The 23,289-nt window shown below is 36.2% G+C and overlaps 3 protein-coding genes across 22 annotated transcripts; 2 read left to right on the top strand and 1 right to left on the bottom strand.

Moving 5' to 3' along the window:
* The first annotated feature begins 2,331 nt into the window (after window positions 1-2,331).
* Window positions 2,332-7,762, top strand: lolal (lola like). 5 transcript variants are annotated; one of them, XM_046619000.2, is made up of 5 exons: window positions 2,332-2,457; window positions 2,557-2,641; window positions 3,843-4,124; window positions 4,327-4,541; window positions 4,665-7,762. In XM_046619000.2, exons 3-4 carry the CDS (start codon window positions 3,936-3,938, stop codon window positions 4,519-4,521), a joined length of 384 nt encoding a protein of 127 aa, XP_046474956.1. In that variant the 5' UTR covers window positions 2,332-2,457; window positions 2,557-2,641; window positions 3,843-3,935; the 3' UTR covers window positions 4,522-4,541; window positions 4,665-7,762. The 5 variants fall into 5 exon arrangements, with proteins under 5 accessions (XP_046474956.1, XP_046474958.1, XP_046474955.1 ...); XM_046619002.1 differs by lacking the exon at window positions 2,332-2,457 and having other exon boundaries at window positions 2,477-2,641; window positions 5,499-7,762; XM_046618999.1 differs by lacking the exon at window positions 2,332-2,457 and having other exon boundaries at window positions 2,478-2,641.
* On the bottom strand, window positions 7,575-23,192 carry LOC124215514 (apoptosis-resistant E3 ubiquitin protein ligase 1). Of its 16 annotated transcripts, none has more exons than XM_046618983.2 (16): window positions 22,453-23,192; window positions 21,603-21,820; window positions 13,820-13,976; window positions 13,523-13,728; window positions 13,003-13,202; window positions 12,608-12,845; window positions 12,309-12,478; window positions 12,016-12,196; window positions 11,685-11,896; window positions 11,316-11,582; window positions 11,079-11,154; window positions 10,698-10,987; window positions 10,490-10,615; window positions 10,212-10,400; window positions 9,795-10,057; window positions 7,575-9,680 (listed from the first exon to the last, which is right to left on the bottom strand). In XM_046618983.2, exons 2-16 carry the CDS (start codon window positions 21,778-21,780, stop codon window positions 9,578-9,580), a joined length of 2,856 nt encoding a protein of 951 aa, XP_046474939.1. In that variant the 5' UTR covers window positions 21,781-21,820; window positions 22,453-23,192; the 3' UTR covers window positions 7,575-9,577. The 16 variants fall into 16 exon arrangements, with proteins under 16 accessions (XP_046474939.1, XP_046474940.1, XP_046474938.1 ...); XM_046618984.2 differs by having other exon boundaries at window positions 22,588-23,192; XM_046618982.2 differs by having other exon boundaries at window positions 22,766-23,192.
* Window positions 14,264-16,032, top strand: LOC124215515 (leucine-rich repeat-containing protein 15). Its single transcript, XM_046618997.2, has 3 exons — window positions 14,264-14,413; window positions 14,634-15,118; window positions 15,392-16,032. The coding sequence occupies exons 1-3, from the start codon at window positions 14,329-14,331 to the stop codon at window positions 15,725-15,727; spliced, it is 906 nt and encodes a 301-aa protein (XP_046474953.1). The 5' UTR covers window positions 14,264-14,328; the 3' UTR covers window positions 15,728-16,032.
* Window positions 23,193-23,289: the final 97 nt, after the last annotated feature.

The raw sequence follows: 23,289 nt of genomic DNA, 5'->3' as shown, positions 1-23,289 counted from the left end.
TGCTATCGACAATTAGAAATTTTCCTCGGTACACGTATAACAAATTTGTCAAAGATAGTATTTCTTGTACACCTTCAACGGACTATGTATGAAATATGTTCTGTATCCGTACATTTTCAGTTGAACGGTTAAGTCACGCATACGAATTCGAATATACTCAGGAACATATTATTTGTATATTATACGTACGTGAATTAAACCTTCTCATGTTCATAAAACTGCGTTAAGTGTACAAGTAATATGTACGTATTGTACATGCAGTATACGGTATTGGTATTGAATTTGAACACATAAATGTAATTATGGCGATTCAAATCTGATTTTTATTTCGATTGGAAACGGGGAATTTTTAGAGAAGTGAACCAAATTTGAAACTGTTATCGCACAGTTCCGGAAATAAAAGAAAACAATGCAATTCTCAAATGAAAAATGGAAAACATTGAAAATCGTGATGGGTTTCTCGGCGAAATATATAGTGAACCTTCATCTTCATACCGATGCTTCCAGGCTGTAGCAAAATGTCGAAAAACTCTCGCATCACACATCTAACCGATGTTCAAATTCTATTCTGAAACAATGATCGTTGCAAGAATACAAAGTCGTATAATCCACAGTCCATAATAACGAACTATTGGTATCCTCAAGAGGATGCCATAGCAGGCCATAGTCAGTCTTTACTGTCCGAGTAAAATGTCACTCTTTCTTGCTATTATCATTACCTATAAAGCACTAGTGTGAAAATGCCGCGTTCAGTGTAATTCTAAACGCAATAATAAACCCTATTCCCTCAATAAATGGTCATTCAATTGCAGTAGTACATTTTTTTTGCTATTCGTATTCGGCGTTGCATGCAGAATTGCGCTGACTACGGCATTTTGACAACACTTGTTCGTAGTCAAAATAAACGACATTTGACGCGGTCGGTAAGGACTGACTATAGCATCCTCTTAATAATGTAAACATGTGAAATATCCGTTTTATCAAAATCTGACAAACTAGAGGGCGCCACTCATCAACCATTGGATCATCGAATTCGAATAAAATTAAAGTGGCCCTCGCGCGGTAACCGAGTATAAGGTCGTTACACAACCAGCATTCGGGTAAGAAGGAACCACGTGAAAATCATTCGATATACAAATTTTGTTTCCCCCGGTTTAATCGGTCATGACATGCTAGAATGTTCTGTTATCTGCAACAATCTATATGCCACCAATGAAATTCCCAGCAACTAAACATATTTTATTCAGCACTAACGAAAGATCACGCAAGATATGAGTAATAAAATCTCCTACCGAATATATACTGGTGTTCATCAGTTTCATATTGAATGGATTTTATCGTACTTGAGCTCAAAATAGAATAAATACCGATGCAAAAACAGTCCTGTCCCACAGCCCAAGCCAACTTTTGACATCTTCGATTTATCGCATACATGCCAACTCACAGCCTATTTCGATAACTTAGTTATCTTTTGGAAATTTCTACAATATTGCCTGTGATTACTGTATTTATTGATCAAAAACTTGAGACTTACTGATACGTCAATGCTAATCTTTTTTCATTGCACTATTTAAAGTGTTATCCCTACCGAATTACAAAACTCTACAATTCTAAATTCTGGAATCAGGCAGATGCTCGCTGATACCAAGACACTTCAATCTGCTAAATAGAGCCTGAAATGACATCGGAACATCGTTAGAACAGCTAGGAAAATTATCGTCAGACTTTTTCGATTTTTGGCTGTGGTTTTCAATCATACATGGCGCTGACTTGAAATTATGGTCAAGCATTTTCTGTTACAAAAATCAATCAAACAGCGTCTGATGGAATTGAGAATAGCGTTTTTCAAAACTGGCCCAATTTTAACAAGACGTATACAAAACTGAGGCTATCTTTCCGTCTTTACGATTTTCAAAACTGAAAACTTTTCATCTCAGAATCGATTTGCAGAACTGTCAGGAATGTAAAAAAAACATCTAGAGCATCGTAAAACCAACAGTTGAGAAAATACGAGGAATTTGTACAAAAAACGCCCTCCGTGATTGAATTACATCAATTATTTGTTCTACTTCCATACGATAGAAAATATATTAGAAGAATCCAAATAATTGTCTCCATCCATCTCTACCGTACCACCAGCGCCCTCTGCTGCCGACTCCAGACTACAACTCCTGATTCAGTAAAAAACCAAATGATGATATAGTAATTTGAGCTATTTGCGTCGATAAAAAAGGAATGCAACACCGTTGTAATCGTTGGCTACTCGTGGCTATTCGTTTCTGAAAGGACTCTTTCTTACCGTCGAGTCAGCAGCCCAACGGAATAGCCCGATGATGGTCGGTGGTGACCGAAGACGACCGAATTTCACCATCGTGTAGTCACACAAAAAAAATTGGTACCATTGGTGAAAAGTTCTTGCCAATATAGATGTATACATCTATACCCATACTGTAGTATGTACGTATATGTATATATACATATATATATATATGTTATAATTAAATAATCGTTCCGCTGCTCGTTTTTAATCGCAACAATATTTTCGACTGTTCAAAGGTGAAACCCATAAAACAAAGTGTGATTAAACCCGGATCGACTTTTCCCGAGTTATTTCATCTTATTCCGAAGGCTCATTTTGACGGTATGAGAAAGAAACGCACGCATTAAAAATTCCAACGTAATGCGAATAATGGATCGCATCCATTACGGAATACCTTAAAATAACAAACCACCGTGGCAACGGGAATTCTGATAATACTTGTCAGTCTCAGTTTTATCAAACACTCTGATGCGTTAGCACTCTGTTATATCCAGTTCATAAACTTATCTCAGTTAACCTATAAATTACCCTATGTTTGGCAACTCTGCGCTCTCTTCCTTGTCTCCAAAACAAAATCATTTCTCTCCGTTCGCTTACTGCTTCAAGCTTCAACCGTATACACGTGTCAACTTAATTATACATTGTCCAAATTTTTCAACTATCATATGTTAATATTTTTTAATGTTATTATCACGTATTTCTGAATCATTATTCTTAGTTTCACCACAATTGTACATTTCTTAATCTACCTCCAGCAAAGAATTTTTAACAATCTGCTGTCATCATATCCTAACACAGAGCCATGTACTACCATAATCCTTGTAAAGTTGCTTATCACCAAAATTCAGGTCACACCACATATATTACTCGTCTCCAAGTGAAAATTTACACAGTTTATTATTTTCCTAGAACAAACCTTGTATGTTGTTTCTAATCGGTGGTTTGTTTTCTTCCAAGATTACATGTATATAACACATATATAATATAAATTGACATATTAACAACCTTCTCTCGATCATGAATTTCTTGTCGCTCGTTACATTTTGTTAATTAATCTCAATTGATCGTTGAACAATGTGAATAAAGTTTCTAGACTTTAAATAGAATTTATATGATGCAAAAGAAAACCTGGGTGACGAAAACTGAATGAAACTTAGGAAACCCAAAACATAGTGCAACCTTTTTTATAGCAGTTCACTTTTATGGATAAAATTATCAACAAGATCAAGTTCTTTTTACACAATCAATCTGGCGGATAAATCAACCAACCTTCGTCATCAACATAACAGAACAAGTTTTCTTTTCACAAATTGAGAAACATGCACTATTTTATGTGAAAGAATAGATTGTGTCGTTCAAAACTGAAAATATGTTAATGTATATATGATCTGAACAAAGTACAAAAGCATTTCTGTATATCCAGTGACCTAGCATCACAAATTAATATCTGTATAACTAATGACACCGATAAATGTATTGAAAATAATAAATTATTTGAGCAGGTGAAACTTTTTCATTCCAGAGTTGAAGCAGCGGAGTTGGCAGTGTTGCTGTTAGATCATTTTCACAGCTAAGCTACTGTTGCGTCAATATATTTGAACTCAAATATAAAAAAATGGCTGGAGAACAGCAACAGTTTTTCCTTAAATGGAACGACTTCCAATCTAACATGGTATCGTCATTCAAACACCTCAGGGATGAAAAAAGCTTCACGGACGTCACCCTTGCGTGTGAAGGTCAAACTTGCAAAGCGCATAAAATGGTCCTCTCGGCGTGCAGCCCTTACTTTAAATCATTGCTAGAGGTGAGTTTAATTAATATCTATTAGTATACTATGCAACAATAAGTTAGTTATTCTTAGTCATTTTTAAATATCATGCACTTGTCTTTGATAGATACATTTAATTGCAATTGCATTGTGACCATGTGTACTTCTCCTTTGCTGAATTATGACACTCGAGTCACCACTCAATTTCAATCAATAAAAGTTGAAATCTTTGGCGCAGGAAAACCCATCAAAGCATCCGATAATAATTCTTAAGGATGTAGCATACAGCCACCTTCAGGCTATCCTAGAGTTCATGTATGCAGGTGAAGTAAACGTATCGCAGGACCAATTGCCGGCGTTTCTGAAAACTGCTGACAGACTAAAAGTCAAAGGCTTAGCCGAAGCTCCTGGCGCCATCAAAAGAGAAGGTTAAATCTCCTCGAATTAGTCACAGTAAGTGCTTACTTGTTTTTTTGTTTTTTTGTGTTTTTGTCTCACTTATAACTCGTCACAGACCAATAGTCACCGCAGCTGAAAGATATTCAAATTGCACATGACTATTGAATTTTCTTCCAGGTGTTTTTCGGAAGCATGCGGACTGAAAAAATTGTAATGTTACAAAGTGATTCGTAAGCACATACACAAGCATTATTGAAGTGTGTCTGGTTCATGACTAGAATCAACTTTACTTGTATATTGAAGTTTATTCATATTTTTGTTTTCCTTATTTTTAATTGCATTTACCTAGACAATTAATTATGGAGTACAAGTGAAATCGATGAAAGTTGTTCCGCCCTGAACCAGTGTGCTGCAGACTACCAAACTGATTATTTTTTTAAAATCGGAGTGCTACAGAGATACAAAGAAAACACAAATAATACTTAAATAACAGAGAAAAAATATTAAAAGAGAATAACAAATCACGATAGTTTAATATATTGTTGTCTGCGGCTATTTTGCAGATTAATTGAAAGATTAATTTTTTTTCTAAGATTATCTCACCATGTGTCGAAATAATTTATTTTCTGCTCTTGTCATCTGCATTCTTACCGCCTCTTCAGCATAAATTAAATTCTTCTTGTTCAATGAATACTTTACTCACAAATTCCACTATGAACTACGAAATTCGATATAAAATTATCGAATCCAATTAGGTAATCTTCTTATACTAATCTTCTAATAACAAGTTCAATAAGATAACCGGTGGCGGTTACAATACCATTCCTTTTAAAAGTATCTTCGACCTTTTTTGCTGTTAGTATCAGAATTTATCATACCTCAATATGATAGCAATCCGCGAATATGGAATGAGATTACTATCAATAAATTTGCAAAAAAGCCGAACTGTGTATAACACTAAGCTTACCATGGGAAACAACATTACTTCTGATACTGGTCCACTTTTTGTAGCGGATTGTTCACAGTGTGTTCCGTCAACACGGAGGTGGAAAACAAGGGCAGTCAAACGTGGCTCTTGTGACCTTGAGTGATTCATCTCATGGCTTGGCTACACTATCGTTTTTACTAAATTCAATTGTAAAGGTGTGAAACACCTACGTCAAACAAACCATACATTGAAGTAAACGATGGTGAAGAATCTGCCTCATATTAACGCTGCTTTGTTCATAAACGAATTAATAATATACCTTGAGTATAACCCTTTAGTTTTAGACGAAATGGCAGGTGAATCTGTACCGCAATAGTTTGGCTGCCCCTGAATTGAACTAACAATAAGCGAAGAAAGTGGCAGTGTCACTACTCTTGCTAACCTTGGTAATCCACTCAACCAAATGCCGCCAGTATTCTTGTGGCGTTTTTCACACTATTACTGGTAGACACCAAACTTATTTATGATAATAATATATTGTAGAATGGTTATTTCCAAGAACTGAAAAAAGTTAACTGTAACGTACACTTTTTACGAGCATAAAAAGGGGCATGAAAAGTAATGCAAGGACAAAGAAATGGTAGGACAATTTCGAAAAGAGTAACCCTCGTTATTTTGACCAAGTAGAATTGATGAGTAGAATTACAAATTGTAGAATTTTCATGGCACTCCTGCAGTAAAAAGTCTATCGTATATTATTTACATCATCACCCCGGTCTTCGTAGAAAAGACAGTAAATAGAACAGCGCTTTCTTTCCATCAGTATATTCTTAATACACCAAGAATATTTGATTAAAATTGTCCTTCACCGTCAAGGAAGGGGATTCTACAGTTGTAGCCCATAAAGTTACCTTGTAAGGCTTGGTGGCCACTTTTACAAAATATTCCGTACAACTAAAGCAGTTCTACATTATCCAATTGCGGAATATTTTATTCACTTTTACTACTCTCGGAATCCACGTAGATCTACTGAAAATTAACTACAGTATTACTTCAAATTCTTACCGTTGTTTTTTTAGAAAAATTTTTTACCGCACACACAGTGCTAATCATTAATACGTTAGGCCTCAAGATATCAAAAATCTCGCAAACAATCTGAAAGTAACTCTGTTTTAAACTTCCTTCCATCAACGAACTTTTTTCTCCTAATTTCACAAAGACGTAAGGTCAATGTCGAATTGATATCGATCCTATATGTCACTTGATGAATTTTGAATTTGCATAGAAGTTTAATTTCGTCAGCCTTGGTTACTTTGGAGTTTAAACGAATTTTCATAGAAGATTTCGCTCTTGGAGTAAGTATCAATATAAAGGCTTTGGTAATAATTACAAGTGAATGAAAGATATACCACAGTTCGTTAAAAAGACAAAACGTAGGAAATTATAATTTTTTGATTGATAATTTTAATGTCAATAAGAATAATTTTCGTTAACGCTGTACATAAATGGAAGGTCAAAAGACCAGTCTCTCAGTTGCTAGAAATTACATTACGTTTTTAATCGGGGTTTGTACGCTTTTTGGAACCCTGAATACCTGAAAATTTCCTGAATTTTTCGGGTTTACTAGGTTTTTCCTGTGCGTACGAACCCTGTTAATCTACTGCTTCTCTGCCACATTATGTAAAGAAACTCCAACAAATAACATTTTCTAATCAATACTTATGAATTACATATCTATACAATTTAATTTTAGTTAATTGTAATGAAATTTGTTTAGTTCCTACTTCCTACAGATACTGGGCATTTGGTGGTTTAACGTTAATCCAACGAGCAAGCATACATAATAATAATAATAAACAAATAATTGTAGATTAATCACTAGTGATGGAAAAGCATTTTGTACAATAGATCATTTTTTTACAAAGTATATCATATTACAATGATTTTTCTCATCAATTTTATCTGAAATTTAAAATACAAAAATTTTTCTCAATTCCCCCCCCCCCCCCCGCCCTTCCCGGTGTTTTGTAATAATTTTCCATTGCTTTTCAGCTGTTAAACAATTACCATCCTGAAATCCAGAAGTTTAAAAAAACGACCAATTCAACAGTTGACTTGGGAGTGGGTTAGTTGTTAAGGTATTAGGATAAAATTCAACAATCAATTGACTTTTTTTATTACTCATCTGTAAGTTTACACTCGTGTATTTTGATCTGTTTTCTTACCGTAATAATCCCCTTTCCCTTATTATTATTATTATTATTGTAGCGTTACTTTTGCCGTCTTTGTGACTCGATGAGTACGATTATAATATGATGTTGATATAAAATAAATTGTGTAAATATAATATCACCGTTTCTATTTCAGTCCCCATATCTCTGATAATTGTCCCAACGAAAACGAAGATGCGTTTTCATACACTGCGGATAAACGTTTCATCAAAAGAATTTGATGATATTCGTTAAAAAGAAAGAAAATCTTTATTCATTATTATTAACATCACAATGCTGGTACATAATTGATTGAAAATAACGAGATGAAAGCAGTATTACGTGAACTGAATACACTTGCTTATCGTTAAAATTCAAAGATAAAAAAGATACGTATAAATATGTCAAATAATCCCGTAATTAATTATACTTAATTAAAAATACTGTTCTGGCAAACCACCACATACAGAATAGTAATAATAATAATAATACGATTACTTAATACGATTCTGGAAAGTCACAAAACCAGTCCATTGGGTTAAGAAAAATAGGTAAAGAATCAATGTTGAAAATAGAGGTGAGTGAGTGTATGATACTATTTATCAATTAAATACACACTACAACATACCTAGTAGGTATTGATTTATACCCTTGAGCTACGATTGTTCAGCCATTACTATCAAATACTATTCATATTATTATGTATATACATACCTATGTATACGTCTGTATATTATGTATAATAATTTGTTGAAAAAGTGAAAGTTTTGAATTTTCATATGGTGAACTTTGCTATAGTTGAGTAATTGAAATGGTACACACTAGCCAACAAATGACTAACGATGTCGCAATATTTTATAATTCTACACTGTATATTGTGTATATATATAATATTATATGCATATTTTTTAAACTCACTATTTTCATACTGTTTTGATTATTGAGCTATGAGCATGAAAATTATAACAAGTGATATGAACTCAAATAACAATATTAGGTCTTGTGCATTTCCGGGACACAATAAATTTACATCTATACATACTCGGTATGTGTTATTATACATCTTGCACTGTACATGGTACTTAATAGGACACGCGGAATTTTTCTCTGCCTTATATAATATCTATGTTTGGAGATGTGGACATCAGCGTCGTTTTGTCTCTAATACCGAGTCATCCAACTGTGCTTTATTTACTATACATCAGCAGGCGAAGTAGATTATCGAATTTGAGAATTAAACAATTTTCAAATGCTGAAAAGTGATGGTGATTGATGCCCAGCCGTCAGATTACCTACGTGAGTTTCCATTACTCAGAATATCGAAACGAATATCTTTCGGTTCACGGATGAAGGTATTAAATAGCGATCACTATTAATCTCAAATCTTATACCAACGTATAACAATGCCAGTTGACTCCAAAACAATGAATACGCCAGATGATTCTACCAGTAAAATGAAGTGATATACGTGTTTAAAACATCTGTTCTCAATATGCATATGATTCGCGTCCGAATGAAATACCCAAATGATTTGTTCATCAATTTTTTGTACCATCGCCCTACTCGTGTATAGCTTCTATATTCTAAAACTACGTATTATCCTTCGCGGAATGGATCACAGAGGCATTTTTTAATGATGGAATGTAGATTACTTATTAAAGCGAATACTTTGCTTTATCTATAGTCTACCTTCAGACAAACTGGACCATCATAGTTCGTCAAGAAGGTATAACAGAGGATAACAGGCTTGAACCTGTGCTGGACAATGGGAAACTTGCCTTTCGCTTATAGTTAGAATAGTGAAAAAAATGTGCGTCCCCTGTCTGCATTGAGTATTTATCTAATTTCTATCATCTACAGAGACGTGTCGCGAGGTACAAAATACGTATTTCGTTATCGACCTCTACCATTCGAACTAGAAATGGACTAGAAATTGTACGATTTTGCGCCCCCTATATCATACCAAACCCTTCGGTACCTTCGCTAATCGCTAAAAGCAGCGCCTTCTCAAAGTGATCGTAACACTCGTAGTCAGGTAGGCACAGCTGATTGAAACTGCAAAAAGTACAAGGCATATATGAACCCATAACGGAATTAATCACAACTCAAGTTCTTTGAATTTGTAATTTACGATTAAGGAAGATGATTTGTGAAAAGCCGGTGCCTTACCATGTATGCGCAGTAGGTAGATTGGCAAATGTCGGTGCTGCTGTGATCTGAAATCTTGGACTAAGCTGTTGAAATCCACCAGGCGGTAATTGAGAACATCCGGTAGTAAACTGCAAAAGCCTGGCCATTTCTTCGCGTGTGAAATTGCTCACCGCTGTCCAAAACCAATCGAGAACTCTCAAGAATTCTGGTGAGCCACCATTAGCTATATGATGTGCTCGTAAGTCTGCTATATTGTATTCACCAGTTCCACAAAGAAGAAGCTAAAAGTGTATGGATCAGCGTTAGCTGCGATTGTACTTTACTGTGTCGGAACACAAGAAGAATAAACATTCATAAATTATTCACAAAAAGTTTGATCATATACCCATTGCAAAAACTCAAGTGTTAGATTACTTACTACATTTTAGGGCTTACCTCGAGTTCGTTTTCGTCAAATATGCCGAGGAGATTGTCGGGAATGAGTTCATTAAGACCGCGAAGAAAGTGGTCAACTTCTTCACGTATAGAACTGGCCAAACGATGCTGCGCCAACGCGTCTAGGTATCGAAGTTTCGTTTCGTTTGTGACACGCGTCTTGCTTCCATTCGAGATCAGTTCGGCCACCTAGAAATAAAAATTATTGAAAATGATTATACTAGGCCTACTTATAAAATTCAGTGCTATGAAAATGTGGTAAGCTTGTTACAGGATACCTTCAATAATTGACCACTTTTGTCATATTCTTCTTCTACAAAATACAACTCCATCTCTTCAACATCATTCTCTAAGATGTACTTGACTTTGCTGAGATACAGGTCTGGATCATCCTGTTCGAAATACTGAAAACAATATGAAAATTGGTGAGAAACGACGCTGCTATACATTCCATTACTCATACCATGTTAGAAAAGTCATGATTACTTTATAGTGAACTCGAAGGCCGATTATTTGTGCTAAGAAGGATCGTGTGAACCTTGCCCTCACTAGTTGTCGGTAAGATCCCCCGAGTGCTGACTCATACAGACACTTTCCGACGACTCGACCCGCAAATTCAAAGTGTTTTAGCTTGAGATGGGGCGGCCTTTTATTGTTTGGATGTACGAGTGCTTGTTGCGATTCGCCGAATGACGAAAATAATCCATTTCCGCTATCAAACAACGCTGCGCAAATCAGCTCAAACCACTCTCGTCGAACTCCTCCCCAATCCACACCTATGTTGAGAAGTAAACAATACAGATATTGTTATCATAAAAAATGTATTATAAATCTCAGTATTGCGCAAACAAATGTTTAAACTTGCACCTTGTTCGCCCTGAAATGTGATTTCAAAATTTCTGCACCAGTCACTAACAGAAAATCCTTTAGTAGCTTTCATAGACTGTAAAAAATGAATATATTTTCATCAAAATTTATGAGACAAAACAAGCCGATTCAAAAAATTATCATTAAAGTGATTGAAGCTACACAATAATTACTCATTCAATGAAGCAGAATAAATGATAGTGTGATGTTTCTTCGAGTTACAAACTATGTACTTACAGACTCGAGTAGTTTATCTCGTTGCACTTTCATTGATAATTTTTCATGATAATGTTTCTGATGATGTTTACGAACTTCATGGTAAAAGAAATCTTGTTTGTCTTTAAACGTTTCACTGCCACCAATATTCTTTAGTAAAAATTGCGTAAACGTTGCAGCGATTACATTACGACAGCGAGATATCAATTCTACCGGTGGTTGACAACCATCGTCAATAGAGAAAGCGTCGTATCCCAAATACTGATTATTTGACGTTTCAAAATGAAACTGAAATTATTTTTTAAATACATTAATGAAAGAACGAACATATCTCATCAGCACATTCACACAATCTGCATATTATTCATGTAATTAACACATTAAAATTACCTTAGTCGACGGGCAAAGCCTGAAGGTAACGAGGCGCTTTGGAATAAATTTCAGGAGATACTCTTTAATGGTCAACTGTTTGGGAGAAACATAGCAGAAAACTTTTCTGGGCTTCGAGTAATGTTCTCCTTGCATCCCCATCAACTTTGCCTCATAGCAAATGTGTGGATTTTTTGAGGCGACATTTTTATGAACTAACGTTGCATCGCTGCCTGTTGGAAAAAAGTGACACATCGAGTTGATTTGTCTTCAAATGCCACTCCTCTACTATTTTCATACTTGTATAAGTTTGAAAAAATTTAATGTTTTATACTAGAAGCAACTCACGTACTGCTTAGAACTATAATGTCAAAGTCTCCGTTGTGGAGTTGTAGGCCAGCTAAGCTGACAGTGGCGTGATAACATCCTTCCTTAGGAAAACTAACACGCAAACAAATCCGCTGATTGGGACAATCGTACTCGAGTTGGACGTTGCAATCGACAACGGACCCCTCCTCAACTACACTACCAATCTAAATACACGAGGAATAAAAAATTATCAATTGAACATATTTTTCCTGATCAGATTGATGGTTACTTTTGGTATTTGATTAGCCACCATCGACAAACCAATATTTTACGTGCCTGACTAATTGCGACGTGATATCCAACCGTAGGATTATCTGTATTACTAAATATGCAAAGATTATCGTATTCGTCACGAGGTTCAATTGCCATTGAATGAGCCACGCCAGAAGTGCAGACAACTGTCGAGCTTTGACGAACAAAAACAGTTTTATTGGCGTCAGGTGGCCCTGAAAAAAGGTGAATGAAATTAGAAAATAGTTTCATCTTTTCTCGAGATACAACAAATGAAATTTGAATTGCAGCCAATTAGCAATGAATAGGTAGAAAGTTATGGCGAAACGTTTGTGATATTGTACCTGGAAGAAAATTTTTAACAAAGGGACTGCCGTGCACGTGACAAGAGCCGATAAGCACTGCTATACGATATTGGCCAGCATGTCGCACTGTGAATTTTACCACTGCAGCATTGGCAGCTTGCGGATCAGTTCCACCCAATTCTATCAGTGTTGCCACTCTTCGTGCACCCTCCGTAACCTCCACAATCAAATTATCTTTGTCGCATATTGGATATGGCTGTCCATTACGCTGATAAAACTGTAAAATATGAGTAGAAGGTGAGTCATTCTCAGGTAGTTTCCAAATACCCTAACTCACTTAGTAACGATTTCATTGTGAACAATTTAAATTATTTAGATAATTGAGCTTTCGCAGTAATAATTGTGAAATTCAACGAACGAACAATAAAACTCACTTTGACTGTGAACGTCATGGTCTCTCCGACGAGCTGTGGTTCCTCCCATTGAAAATGGACACGGCAATTGCTGGGGAGGAGGTATTTCCCAGTAACATATTGCAAGAGGGAATGTTTTGCTTCTGGAGCTAAAGCAGGCTGCGTCATAGCTGCTAATGTTACTAAGCCTGCGACTGAGACGGAAACCACCAGCATACCGCCTATTTTTGTAAAGTAAATAAACAGGGAAAATAGACGAAAATATGTTATAGATGGGGGAAACAAGTTTCTACATATGTAATGCAGCGAACGGTTAGTTCAAATGTTATTACTTCAGTTTACTCTATTGCTATTGCCATTGACAATTTTTAAGGAGTAGAGTGTTGGTTGACGATGGTGAATGTGTAAAACTAGATTCAATGGACAGTGAGATATCAACTTGATACAGAAATAACTTTAACGTGAGCGAATTTGCATTTTCTCAATTTTTCCTCTAACTGGTTTTCTTACATCATATGAGTTATAAATTTTTCTACAATACCCCAAGTCCAGGCATCTTGATGTTGACTATTTTTTACTACAGAACTCCAAAGATCTGCCTTCAAAACTGCCAAGTCTTCCTTAGAAGTTGGAAGTTCTTGACGAGCCTGAGTCCATTTCGATAGTTCTTTACCAAGCACGGCTTGTGCGGCATGATCTTCAACCCAGTATACGTCTTCCAAGGAAATAACTTCCATCTGAACTAATCTGTGACAGATATTGCGTACAGCATCATTGCACTGTATGCTAAAATCTTGAGTTACAGATTTCCAGTGCTGATAAAAGCACAAGTTCTTACTTCTGATAATGATTATGAAGTCCATGCTCTGTCAGCCACTGGTGCAAGACGAGACGTTGTTGCAAAAGACGCGCTGCACGCTGAAGACGCTCCCAATCATGGTGGGGTAGCTCCGGCAGTGCCTCAACTTCTGCGCAATTCGCGAGACTTGAGATACCTGTGAGAAATTTCAAGTCTTTATTATTACGACTTGTACTTGTTGAACAATATAAGTTTTATTCTCACTAAATGATAATACGGGCAGAAAATGAGCCTCCCCTTTTGAAATAAAAAAAACAAAGAGATTAGGGACTTATTACATATATGTGATTTAGTTGTGTTTCAACGCTGTCTACATAGTTGTAGTGGTATGGTATTTCAGGAATAGCTGTTATCTCAAACAGCAGAAGGATATCGTGTAGATTAAATTCTTTTCCTGTCTCGTAACTTCCTGTTGTGGAGCATATATACATACTTCCTCCTACCAAACAATTCGTCAAGTCTGCTTCAGTTGCCTGACATAATTCAAGATGCACGGTCTTCTGGGATTACTTGCTTTTGCGTGCTATATAATAATTGCAGCAACAGAGTGCTCAACATCCAAATATAGAGAAGGTGAGACCTACATCAAGATAATGTGCGATGAAAGTATTTTCAAGTATTTACAGTTCAGTGCTTATAATTAATAGTTGGATTCTAAATTTGTCTGAGCGTTTGAAGGCAAGAATCAATTGAGATAACATTGATGAGTAAAGTGCATGGTATTTCATATTGAAAGTTTCTGAAATATGTAAAAAAAATTATCATTAAAAATGTATTTTGCCTATTATTGCAGGGCCAAGAGATTGGTTAAGATGCAGTAATGCCAGTATCGAAGAGGTAAAATCTAAGCTGCAATGGAATCTGATGAAAATCGCAATTTCGGAATCTATGATATCTGAGATCCCTGATCGCTCTTTTGCCGTGAACTCAACGACTCTGGAGATGCTGAATTTTCACTCTTGTGGCATACATCGTATTGGAAATGAAGCCTTCCTGGGTTTAGGATCATTGAAAGAATTGAGCCTGTCCTACAACAAAATTACCCAATTAAGCGCTGCTTGGCTTAGCCATCTGACATCCCTGGAAAGACTAGATCTATCTTTTAACATGATAACGTACATCGATCCGCAGAGTTATCTCAATCTATGGAACCTTCAGAGACTGGACATCAATGATAATCAATTGAAACAGATACCGATGCTAAACTTTGAGCGTATGCAGCGGCTCAAGATAATACGTATTCAAGAAAATCCACTGACGTACTTGAACCGAGCTAAGGTAGACATTTCCATACTACATAACGTGAAAATTAGGCCAAATCAATACTAAATCCTTTCTAATTATAATAGATTCTTTTGCTGCATAGATAAAAATGATAAGTAAATCAGCATAGGTATGCCCCTTTTTCGAAGAAAAGCTAAAAGATTCTCTTTCCACCCATCCATCTCCTCAATTGAAAACACTCTTTTTACAATCAAAGACATTTTTCACAGCATATAATCGTGTGATGACTTATCTGCATTTCTACAGACCTGACGTACTTTGTTCTAGCTAACGCTTTGGCTGAACGATCATAAAGTCAATTACGCAACACGAGATGACGATTTTATATGGTTCGACAGTGTTCTACACAGTTGCTTGATCGATCTACCACAAACCGGAGAGCTGGATAGAAAAATGAACACTTGCGTTACGATGAACATGTTTGAACAGCTAACTTCTATTCTAGCGACTTCCCCTTCAATTCGTGATTCTACCCAAGTATGTTATGGACAAACGAGAAATCTGATAGATTGCTTCAAGAAGATAAACATTCGAACCAATGGTAACATATTGTTGAATTTACTCTCCACTATAAATGATGTGGCAAAAATAGGAACAGCTTAGGTAAAATGGATGATTTTTGAGGCATGTGAAGGACAAGATAGGATAACGAAAAGACATAAATGTTAAACTTATCACGTTGCATGCGTGAAATATTGTAATCTATGGACTGTACTTAATTATGTGCAGGTAAAATTAAGGTTATTACTTATAATGATGTGAATCATTACTAATGCAATAGTCGATTGTACATTATACATATTACTGACAAGAATATCCCTAGTTCATATAACGTTTATCCAGAAGCTTATAATACACCTTAAATTCATAAATCATAAATAATAAAATTGCGAAGAATATGCATATCACATTGTTGGTAATTGATTCATTTGAGTTCAGCCCGCTTATACTCACCGGATGTTGCACTACCACTTGGACGTAACGACATACCGATGGACGATATTTCTTGGTCGAAATAATCGTTGTTTAGTTTTTCAGTATCCTTGCTTTCCACGCTCTTGTCCGGCATGATAAGAACTAATTTTCAAATTTCTACTTGTTTACGAATCACCTATACCAGCATGCAAGTCCTGCATCTTTCATCGGAGGAAGAGAAAGTAGTGAAAGTAAAAATTTGTAGACCGAAGGAATTTTTCGTGGCAGAGAAATTTGTTTGTTTTTGAAATTTGAATCAAGCACAGCATAAAAATCGGATATCAGTAGAACCGAGATGAACTAACTGTAATGTAAGATATGTTTTAAAAGTAAGGGGTGAAAAAAATTTCGAAAATTATTGATCTCAGTTAGCAGAGTTTTTTTGTCTTCAAGTTGAAGTTTATACTCCGGATTTAAATGGCTTAACGTATATTTTGAACAATTAAGGGATTTATTTACGAGATGACTTTTAACTGAAAGCAACAAAAGCTCACCTCAATCAATAGTTTGGATCGATTCGTACTTGACTTGCATGACATACAATTGAATATAATTAATTCATTTGAATCATGAATTTATATTTCATTCAATTGAATATCCCGTACTGAGCTAGAGAAACATATTGGCTTTCGAATAAATTCCGTTATCTAAATTGACAACATTTTTCACGATCCCAATTAAATAAACTCGTTTGGATTTAAAAACACGCTTGAATTTATGGACGGATGCTCAAATAACTATATATTTTATTGGGCAGAACTTTTAGTCTGGTGAATGAAGAGCTGATTGTTTCTAAATAAATTCGATTAATACCTCGAATTAAACGAGAAAACAGCCGAACAGCATCGCTTATAACTAGTGCGATTTGTTTTAATCATCTGATCAGCGTGTGTGTGTCATTGAATTTGCCAACTATTTTGAGGAATTCAAAGGAAAGCGCGGCAAGTAGAAAATTCGAACACTATTTTACCAAATAATCATCTACGTCATAAATTTCTATTACTATAAAAGTAGTTGGGGTGACTCAGCAACGTTGTTTCAAATCAACGAATCCGACGCGGTTAACGTTTGAATCTGAACAAATATATAATTATAAAATATCTGAGAATTGAGTCAATGGAAAGTGTGAATTTGTGGTAACGTCATGTGACTCGGTCCAATCATTAGTCTATGGATTTCAAATATCGACTAGATAATCGATGTCGACCAGATATGGCTACCAAGCTAAAAATAATCGATGCATCGATTAATCGAGTCGAAGAAAATAATCGGACTCGACTCGATTGAATCGGTAAAAATTAATCAATTAATCGATTATTTCTTATTTTTTTGAGACGGTGAATTTGAAACCAAAATTTCGTAAATTTAAGTATGTAGTCTTAATAGCGGAAAATTTTTGTGATGATATATAGTTTCATTGGAAATATTTAATTTTGAAATTAAAGTGAAAATATTCATTTATCTTTCACTTGTCATATCAAATATAGGTACTTAGTAAGTAAGACAATGTTAATAATTGATACTTTAATCACATAAATTGAAGTTTTATTGCGTCGTTCATGGGAATGAGAAGCAAAAACCGATTGTGAGGAAAAATAATCTGTCGAGTCGGTCTACTGATTGAGTTTGAAAAATAATCGATTGTACTCGATTAATCGGGAAAAAATAATCGATTTAATCGAACAATCGAAAATTGATTATTTTTGGTTATTCTTACTGTAGAATTCTTTGACCGCGACGAATTCGTTTCCTCGACGGGAAACTGCAGGCAGATATGCCTTGCGTGGCGCAAGTGACGCATTATTATACGGATGGCACGTATGCACGCGTGATTATTATGCATACGATTGAAAATGCAAATTTGGTAAATCGCGTGTACGTATGCGCATATTCATGTGGTTTAAATCGACCTTCGGCGAATTTCCACCCCACATACCCACCCCTCCTTGACTCGCCAACCCTCGACCTCTTTTGCTTGCAAGTTTGAATTAACGATCTGACTCGACGTATATTCGTGTGGGATAAGTACGTGAGCGCGTGTATAATTATCCATACATATAGGTGTGCACCCTGTCCATGTAACACACCACACGTATATAAAATAAAGTTGCGTTATCAAGTCGTTATATCGGTTATATCGATCTAGTTTTTTCCCCGACAACAAAGTGTACGATGTATACAGCTATTTCTTTGCGTGTTGGTAATTTTCTCTTATCACGAATGAAAAACATCCTCCGCATCTTATGTACATTAAATCGACACGCGAAAGTCGTAAATTCAGATTTCCGGTTTATGATGCAGGGAAAAAGATATCAATCTCTCGATATAACCCTATTCAACTTCCTGCCAACGGTTTCTTTTTCAAATACCGTTCGCTTCGAATGAGTTCGAAATTGAAACGCGAGCGCGATGTATACACAATTACAAATAAAGTAGGTCATGCACAAATATCACATACAAAATTACGGAACGAAAAGTTCTGGGATATTGAAGAAGCAAAGGTTATTACTTCGCGTATATTACGTTGCGTATCGAAATCAAAACCATAAACGTTATAGACAATAATGTAAAACTGAATGTGAGAGAAATAAAAACTGAGCTCTCTTAAAACAATTTTGCTCTCGCGAGGCAGCGTCGGTAGTAAATAAAAATGTGATTGTTCTTTCGGCGCAAGTGGGAAGTTTTTTCTTTTTTTTTCCTGTGCCCTACCTACTCGTTTAATTTCTCTACCGACGACATAGAGAGAGGTGGGGGTTGATTGGACGAAACGGCAGGGATGAATTGAACCGGGGATGATCAGCAGGGCAGCATTTTAATTTCCTCTCCCGCTGTTTTACCAGCTACGGGAATGGAAATAACGATAAAAAAGACTTGCCGTTTAAATATAATAAAGATAGGTATACGGCTCAATTGTACAACCGGAAACTTTGCAGTTGTACCTAGTAGATCTCAAATAATGCTCAAGTTTCATTCAAAGTAAACTGAAGAACAGGGGGAAAAAAATATCGTTTAAAACTAGATGTAGAAACCGGATGTTGGATAATTTACAAATGTTTCGGGGTTTGTTTCGAAGAAATGATAAATCGAAAAGAACAAATATTTCACCGTATTAATACTTTCGATAACTTATGTACGTACACATTTGCGAAGTACAGCTTTGAATGAATAAATAAATAAATGCTTTTAAAAAGTTTTATTTACGACGAATGGAATATGGCATGGTAAGATATAAACCTCGTTGAGACATCGTCAAAAATTATTTGACCGCGTTTTCTTTTCGATAAGCGATGTTAACGGTTTGACAAAAATCTCATTAACACAGCGAAAATTATCAACTTCCGCACGATAATTAATGTCTAATTTGTAAGCTTTGAGGGGCATAATGTAATCTACGACGTGATTGCGGAGATTGAGATTGATTCTACTGTCGTATCAGGCGCGGAGAACTAATACAAAACGCGGGTAGCGCGAAGAGCAACGAGCGGACTGAAGAGCAGGAACACGACTATCGACTACCACCGACTAACGGCGACTGAGACTGAGACCGAGGGCCTGCAGGTGCTCAGGGTGCTCTGGATAGGCGAATAACACGCCGCCGTGCAATAACGCTATGGTAACGGCCCTCGAGGAGTACACTCGTCGAACACCGCGCAGTGACATTGCCGCATAACCACGCAGAACAGCACACCTTAGGCAGGCTGCCCAGCCGACCCGAGGCGACCCCGTCCGACCTCGGCCGACCTTTACACTCTGCCAAAGGCTGCCAAGGCGCAGGGACAACTTTTCGGCTATAATTATGCGGGTTGACCTCGCCGATTACATCCGATTAAACGCGAATTATGCGCACCCAATTTTGGTCTCCTCGTCGGCTGTTCGAAATGGAAATAAAATAGATGAAACGCTTGCGCGCTTGCAAGTGCAAATACCTATAGTCAGTCATTGTTTGTAATAGATGAAAATGCGTTTTGGAATGCCGGTCGAATATGAACGGGAATTTTCATCTTCCCAATATGCGCGGATATTTGTTTACGCTTGAACGCGGCCCGGATTAACGATTGTGAAGAAAGAATCGACGATGGACGTACAACTCGGTGCACAGAGAGGCGTTCTCAGATATAGATTGGAAATTGGATACTAGCCAAATTGGAGTACGGACAAGTTCGATGTACACAATAATACACATCTATACGTGCTATGATCGTATCGAATAATGAGTTGATTAGCTTTGCGATAATAGAAACCTCGAGAACCCCCGAACCGCTAATAAATCACCTGTAGATGAAGCCGTCACTAACCGAACGATATTGCATTATGACTTATGCAATATCTAATCACTATGATCGTTTAATTACTGTACCATTAAGAACCGCTTAGGACATGGGCCGCTGATAGGGCGGACCAGGCCGAGTCATGCATTATATAACGTGTAATAAGCCTCCCATATATGTGGATCGAATAGTTCGTATTTTTTGAGCGAAAAATTTTCCAAATGCTTCGAGTTCCGGGAAAGATCAATAATTATACACGGTTAGAAAAAAATATCCCAGCAGGTCCACTAAAATTTTTGGGTTGATTTAACCTTTTGTTAATGTATTAATAAGTGAAAAAAAAAGTAAAAAATACAAATGTAAATTTTTTTTTTTATATTTTGTCATATTCACTAACAGAAATGTAAGAAATAACACATATATAAAGTGGACTTGCTGGGACATTATGTTTGGTTAAATTTTTTTAACAGTGCGTCTGTTTGTAGTATAAGACGGTTGCTTCTGTGTGGCAAATTTCAACCACAGTTTTTCGAAATAACGGGAAATAAGTCTTGTCAATTATTATATGTAACCGCCTTCAATTCCCGAAATCCACGGGTTATACTCGGTAATCTTTGGAGTTGTCTCTGCGTTTATTTTGAATGAATCAACTTGTGTTTTTCCGACAATGGGCAGACCGTATAGGGATGGGTATTTTTGTTTTCGCTATTTAGATAGATCGGAGACTTTACGATCTGTATGGGTAGCGAAAACCATCTGTCCGTCTCTCGGAAAAACAAGCTGCTGGTATGAATAGATAATTTGTCATATCAAGAAGTGTAAGCTGCTATTTTTCACGCAATACAGATCAGAATGGCAAAATGAAAGCAGCGCGCGAGTCTTTATTTATCCTTTGAAGGCCGCTTATGTTTCGAACGCTTTGCAGTTTCGCCTAAAAAGAACGTTACAGCTAGTAAATCAAGACATAGAATTAAATCATACCTATTTCGTTATTTCTATAAAGGTTAATCGTGAGCTTTTGCGGTAAATGAAATCCTTTGTGAGTTGATTATTTGACGAACGATTGCTGCATTTTATCCTCGAATCATTTATCTAATGCTACATTTAATTGATTAGAAAATAAACTATAGACATCGTGAATAATCAGATTATTATCGATCAAAAATTAAATTATATCAAAAAAGACAAAAATCTGCACAGATTCATAATCTTGTTCGCGCACTCAGTCAAGTTACCTTTTTTTTTGAAGAGCGATCTGTACTGCTTGAGCCCAATGTCTGCCAGCCATTGATCCGCCTCAGTAATTTCGCCATTATTGCTAGTTCCCGCCGCCAGCAAGAGTAGCTTACCAAGAGAAAGAATCATCGACAATGCCAGGAATACTCCTGACAATACCGTCGACCAGCGAGCCATCTTCACACCCGATAGCCGCCAGTGTGTCCTAAAGTGTTTTCTGCATATGCGAAGAACACGAACTCAGTACAATGCAATGATCCTCACAAGCAAAAAATGTTTAAAATACTTTTACTTTCATGGGATCGATGTAAAAAATTTTAATAGATTGGCATAACGATCTTAACCAACTAATTTTTATGTGAAATAAGCAGCTAAGCTAAATCTATTTTAGAAAATTCGTAGAGCTAAAAATTACCAGAGATGAAGGGCAGAAAAGCAAAGTTTTCGCAAAGCAGAAGATGAGTATTGAAAATTCTTAGTTCGATGCCTTTTAGCTTTATTGTTGTCTGCAGTGTTTATTTACCAAAACATAAGCCATAATTTATAAAATTGACGTGCAAAATCCATGACTGGAAATAAAAAAAAATTTTACGATAACTTGATTTTTTCCTCTTTCATGTTGTTGATAATTTAGCCTTTTAAATTATTTATAATTATAATTTTTGCAGTTAAATTCAAATTTAGTTACAATGTTCAAATTGCTTTACTTACACAATTCTTTAGTTTGACACTTTATCAAATAAATTGTACATAAAATACCTTCTCAAGAATAAGAAACAAGGAAATAAGGCTCATATTATGAAAAATAAGTGAGGGTAAAATCAAATAAAATTCGAAAGTTCAGCATACCGACGATTGTTTATTGCTGTTCTCGGGATTTCTGTTATTCTTGTTAGTTTTAGCTACGGCAGGCTTAGGTTGGGTGATTTTGAGGTTATGACGATGACAGACAGGTAAGAGGCGTGCATGATAAAATATACATACATATCAGATAGAAACAACGTGCAGGTGAGATGAAATGTGACTGTTTGTGTTGATGGCGTTGTTGCTCAATGTTTATTGCGTAAACCAATATCAGTTTGACAGGTTAAGAAGTAGTGTTTGTAAACAAATCAATAAGCAATGATGCTCATACACAGAGGTATAGGACTGATTATATTACTTCGTACGGAGACAGACTGACCACATTTTATTTATCTGAAATGGTATTTATTATATTCGGGAAAACGCGGCATGCCGACATTCTTTGTACATCCTGATCTCGGCCCTCTCCCCAAGTCTACCTCACAATTATTACACGAATACACCGGGCTACGTAAAGTGATTTTTAATCATCACGATTGGTTACAGCATAGCGGTATAAGAATAGAGGGCTGAAGGGGGTTCGGCAAGTGTTCCCTAACTAGAAAGAAACAGAGAATGAAAGCTGTCTAACCTTCTCTCTTTACTGGCGCATGCGCAGTCGTCCGCTTTCCGCCAGCCTCTTGTCGAAGCATGCATGCTTTATTATTTTAAATTATTTCCGAAACATAATCTTCTAAACTTTTGTCTGCGAACTAGCTGTACAAACTAATCTGCTGCTGCCGCTCACCGAGTCAAATGTTTGTAATCGTCGTGCGCATACGCCAGCTTTCATCTTTCTACTCTTTCATTCGAATTCAGCGCGTGAATTTACGGTTAATTAAA

This window comes from Neodiprion pinetum, chromosome 3, assembly GCF_021155775.2.
Source record: "Neodiprion pinetum isolate iyNeoPine1 chromosome 3, iyNeoPine1.2, whole genome shotgun sequence".
In the NCBI taxonomy this organism is placed as follows: Eukaryota; Metazoa; Arthropoda; class Insecta; order Hymenoptera; family Diprionidae; genus Neodiprion; species Neodiprion pinetum.
The sequence above is the reverse complement of the archived record's forward strand: the minus strand, read 5'-3'. Positions and strand labels throughout refer to the sequence as shown.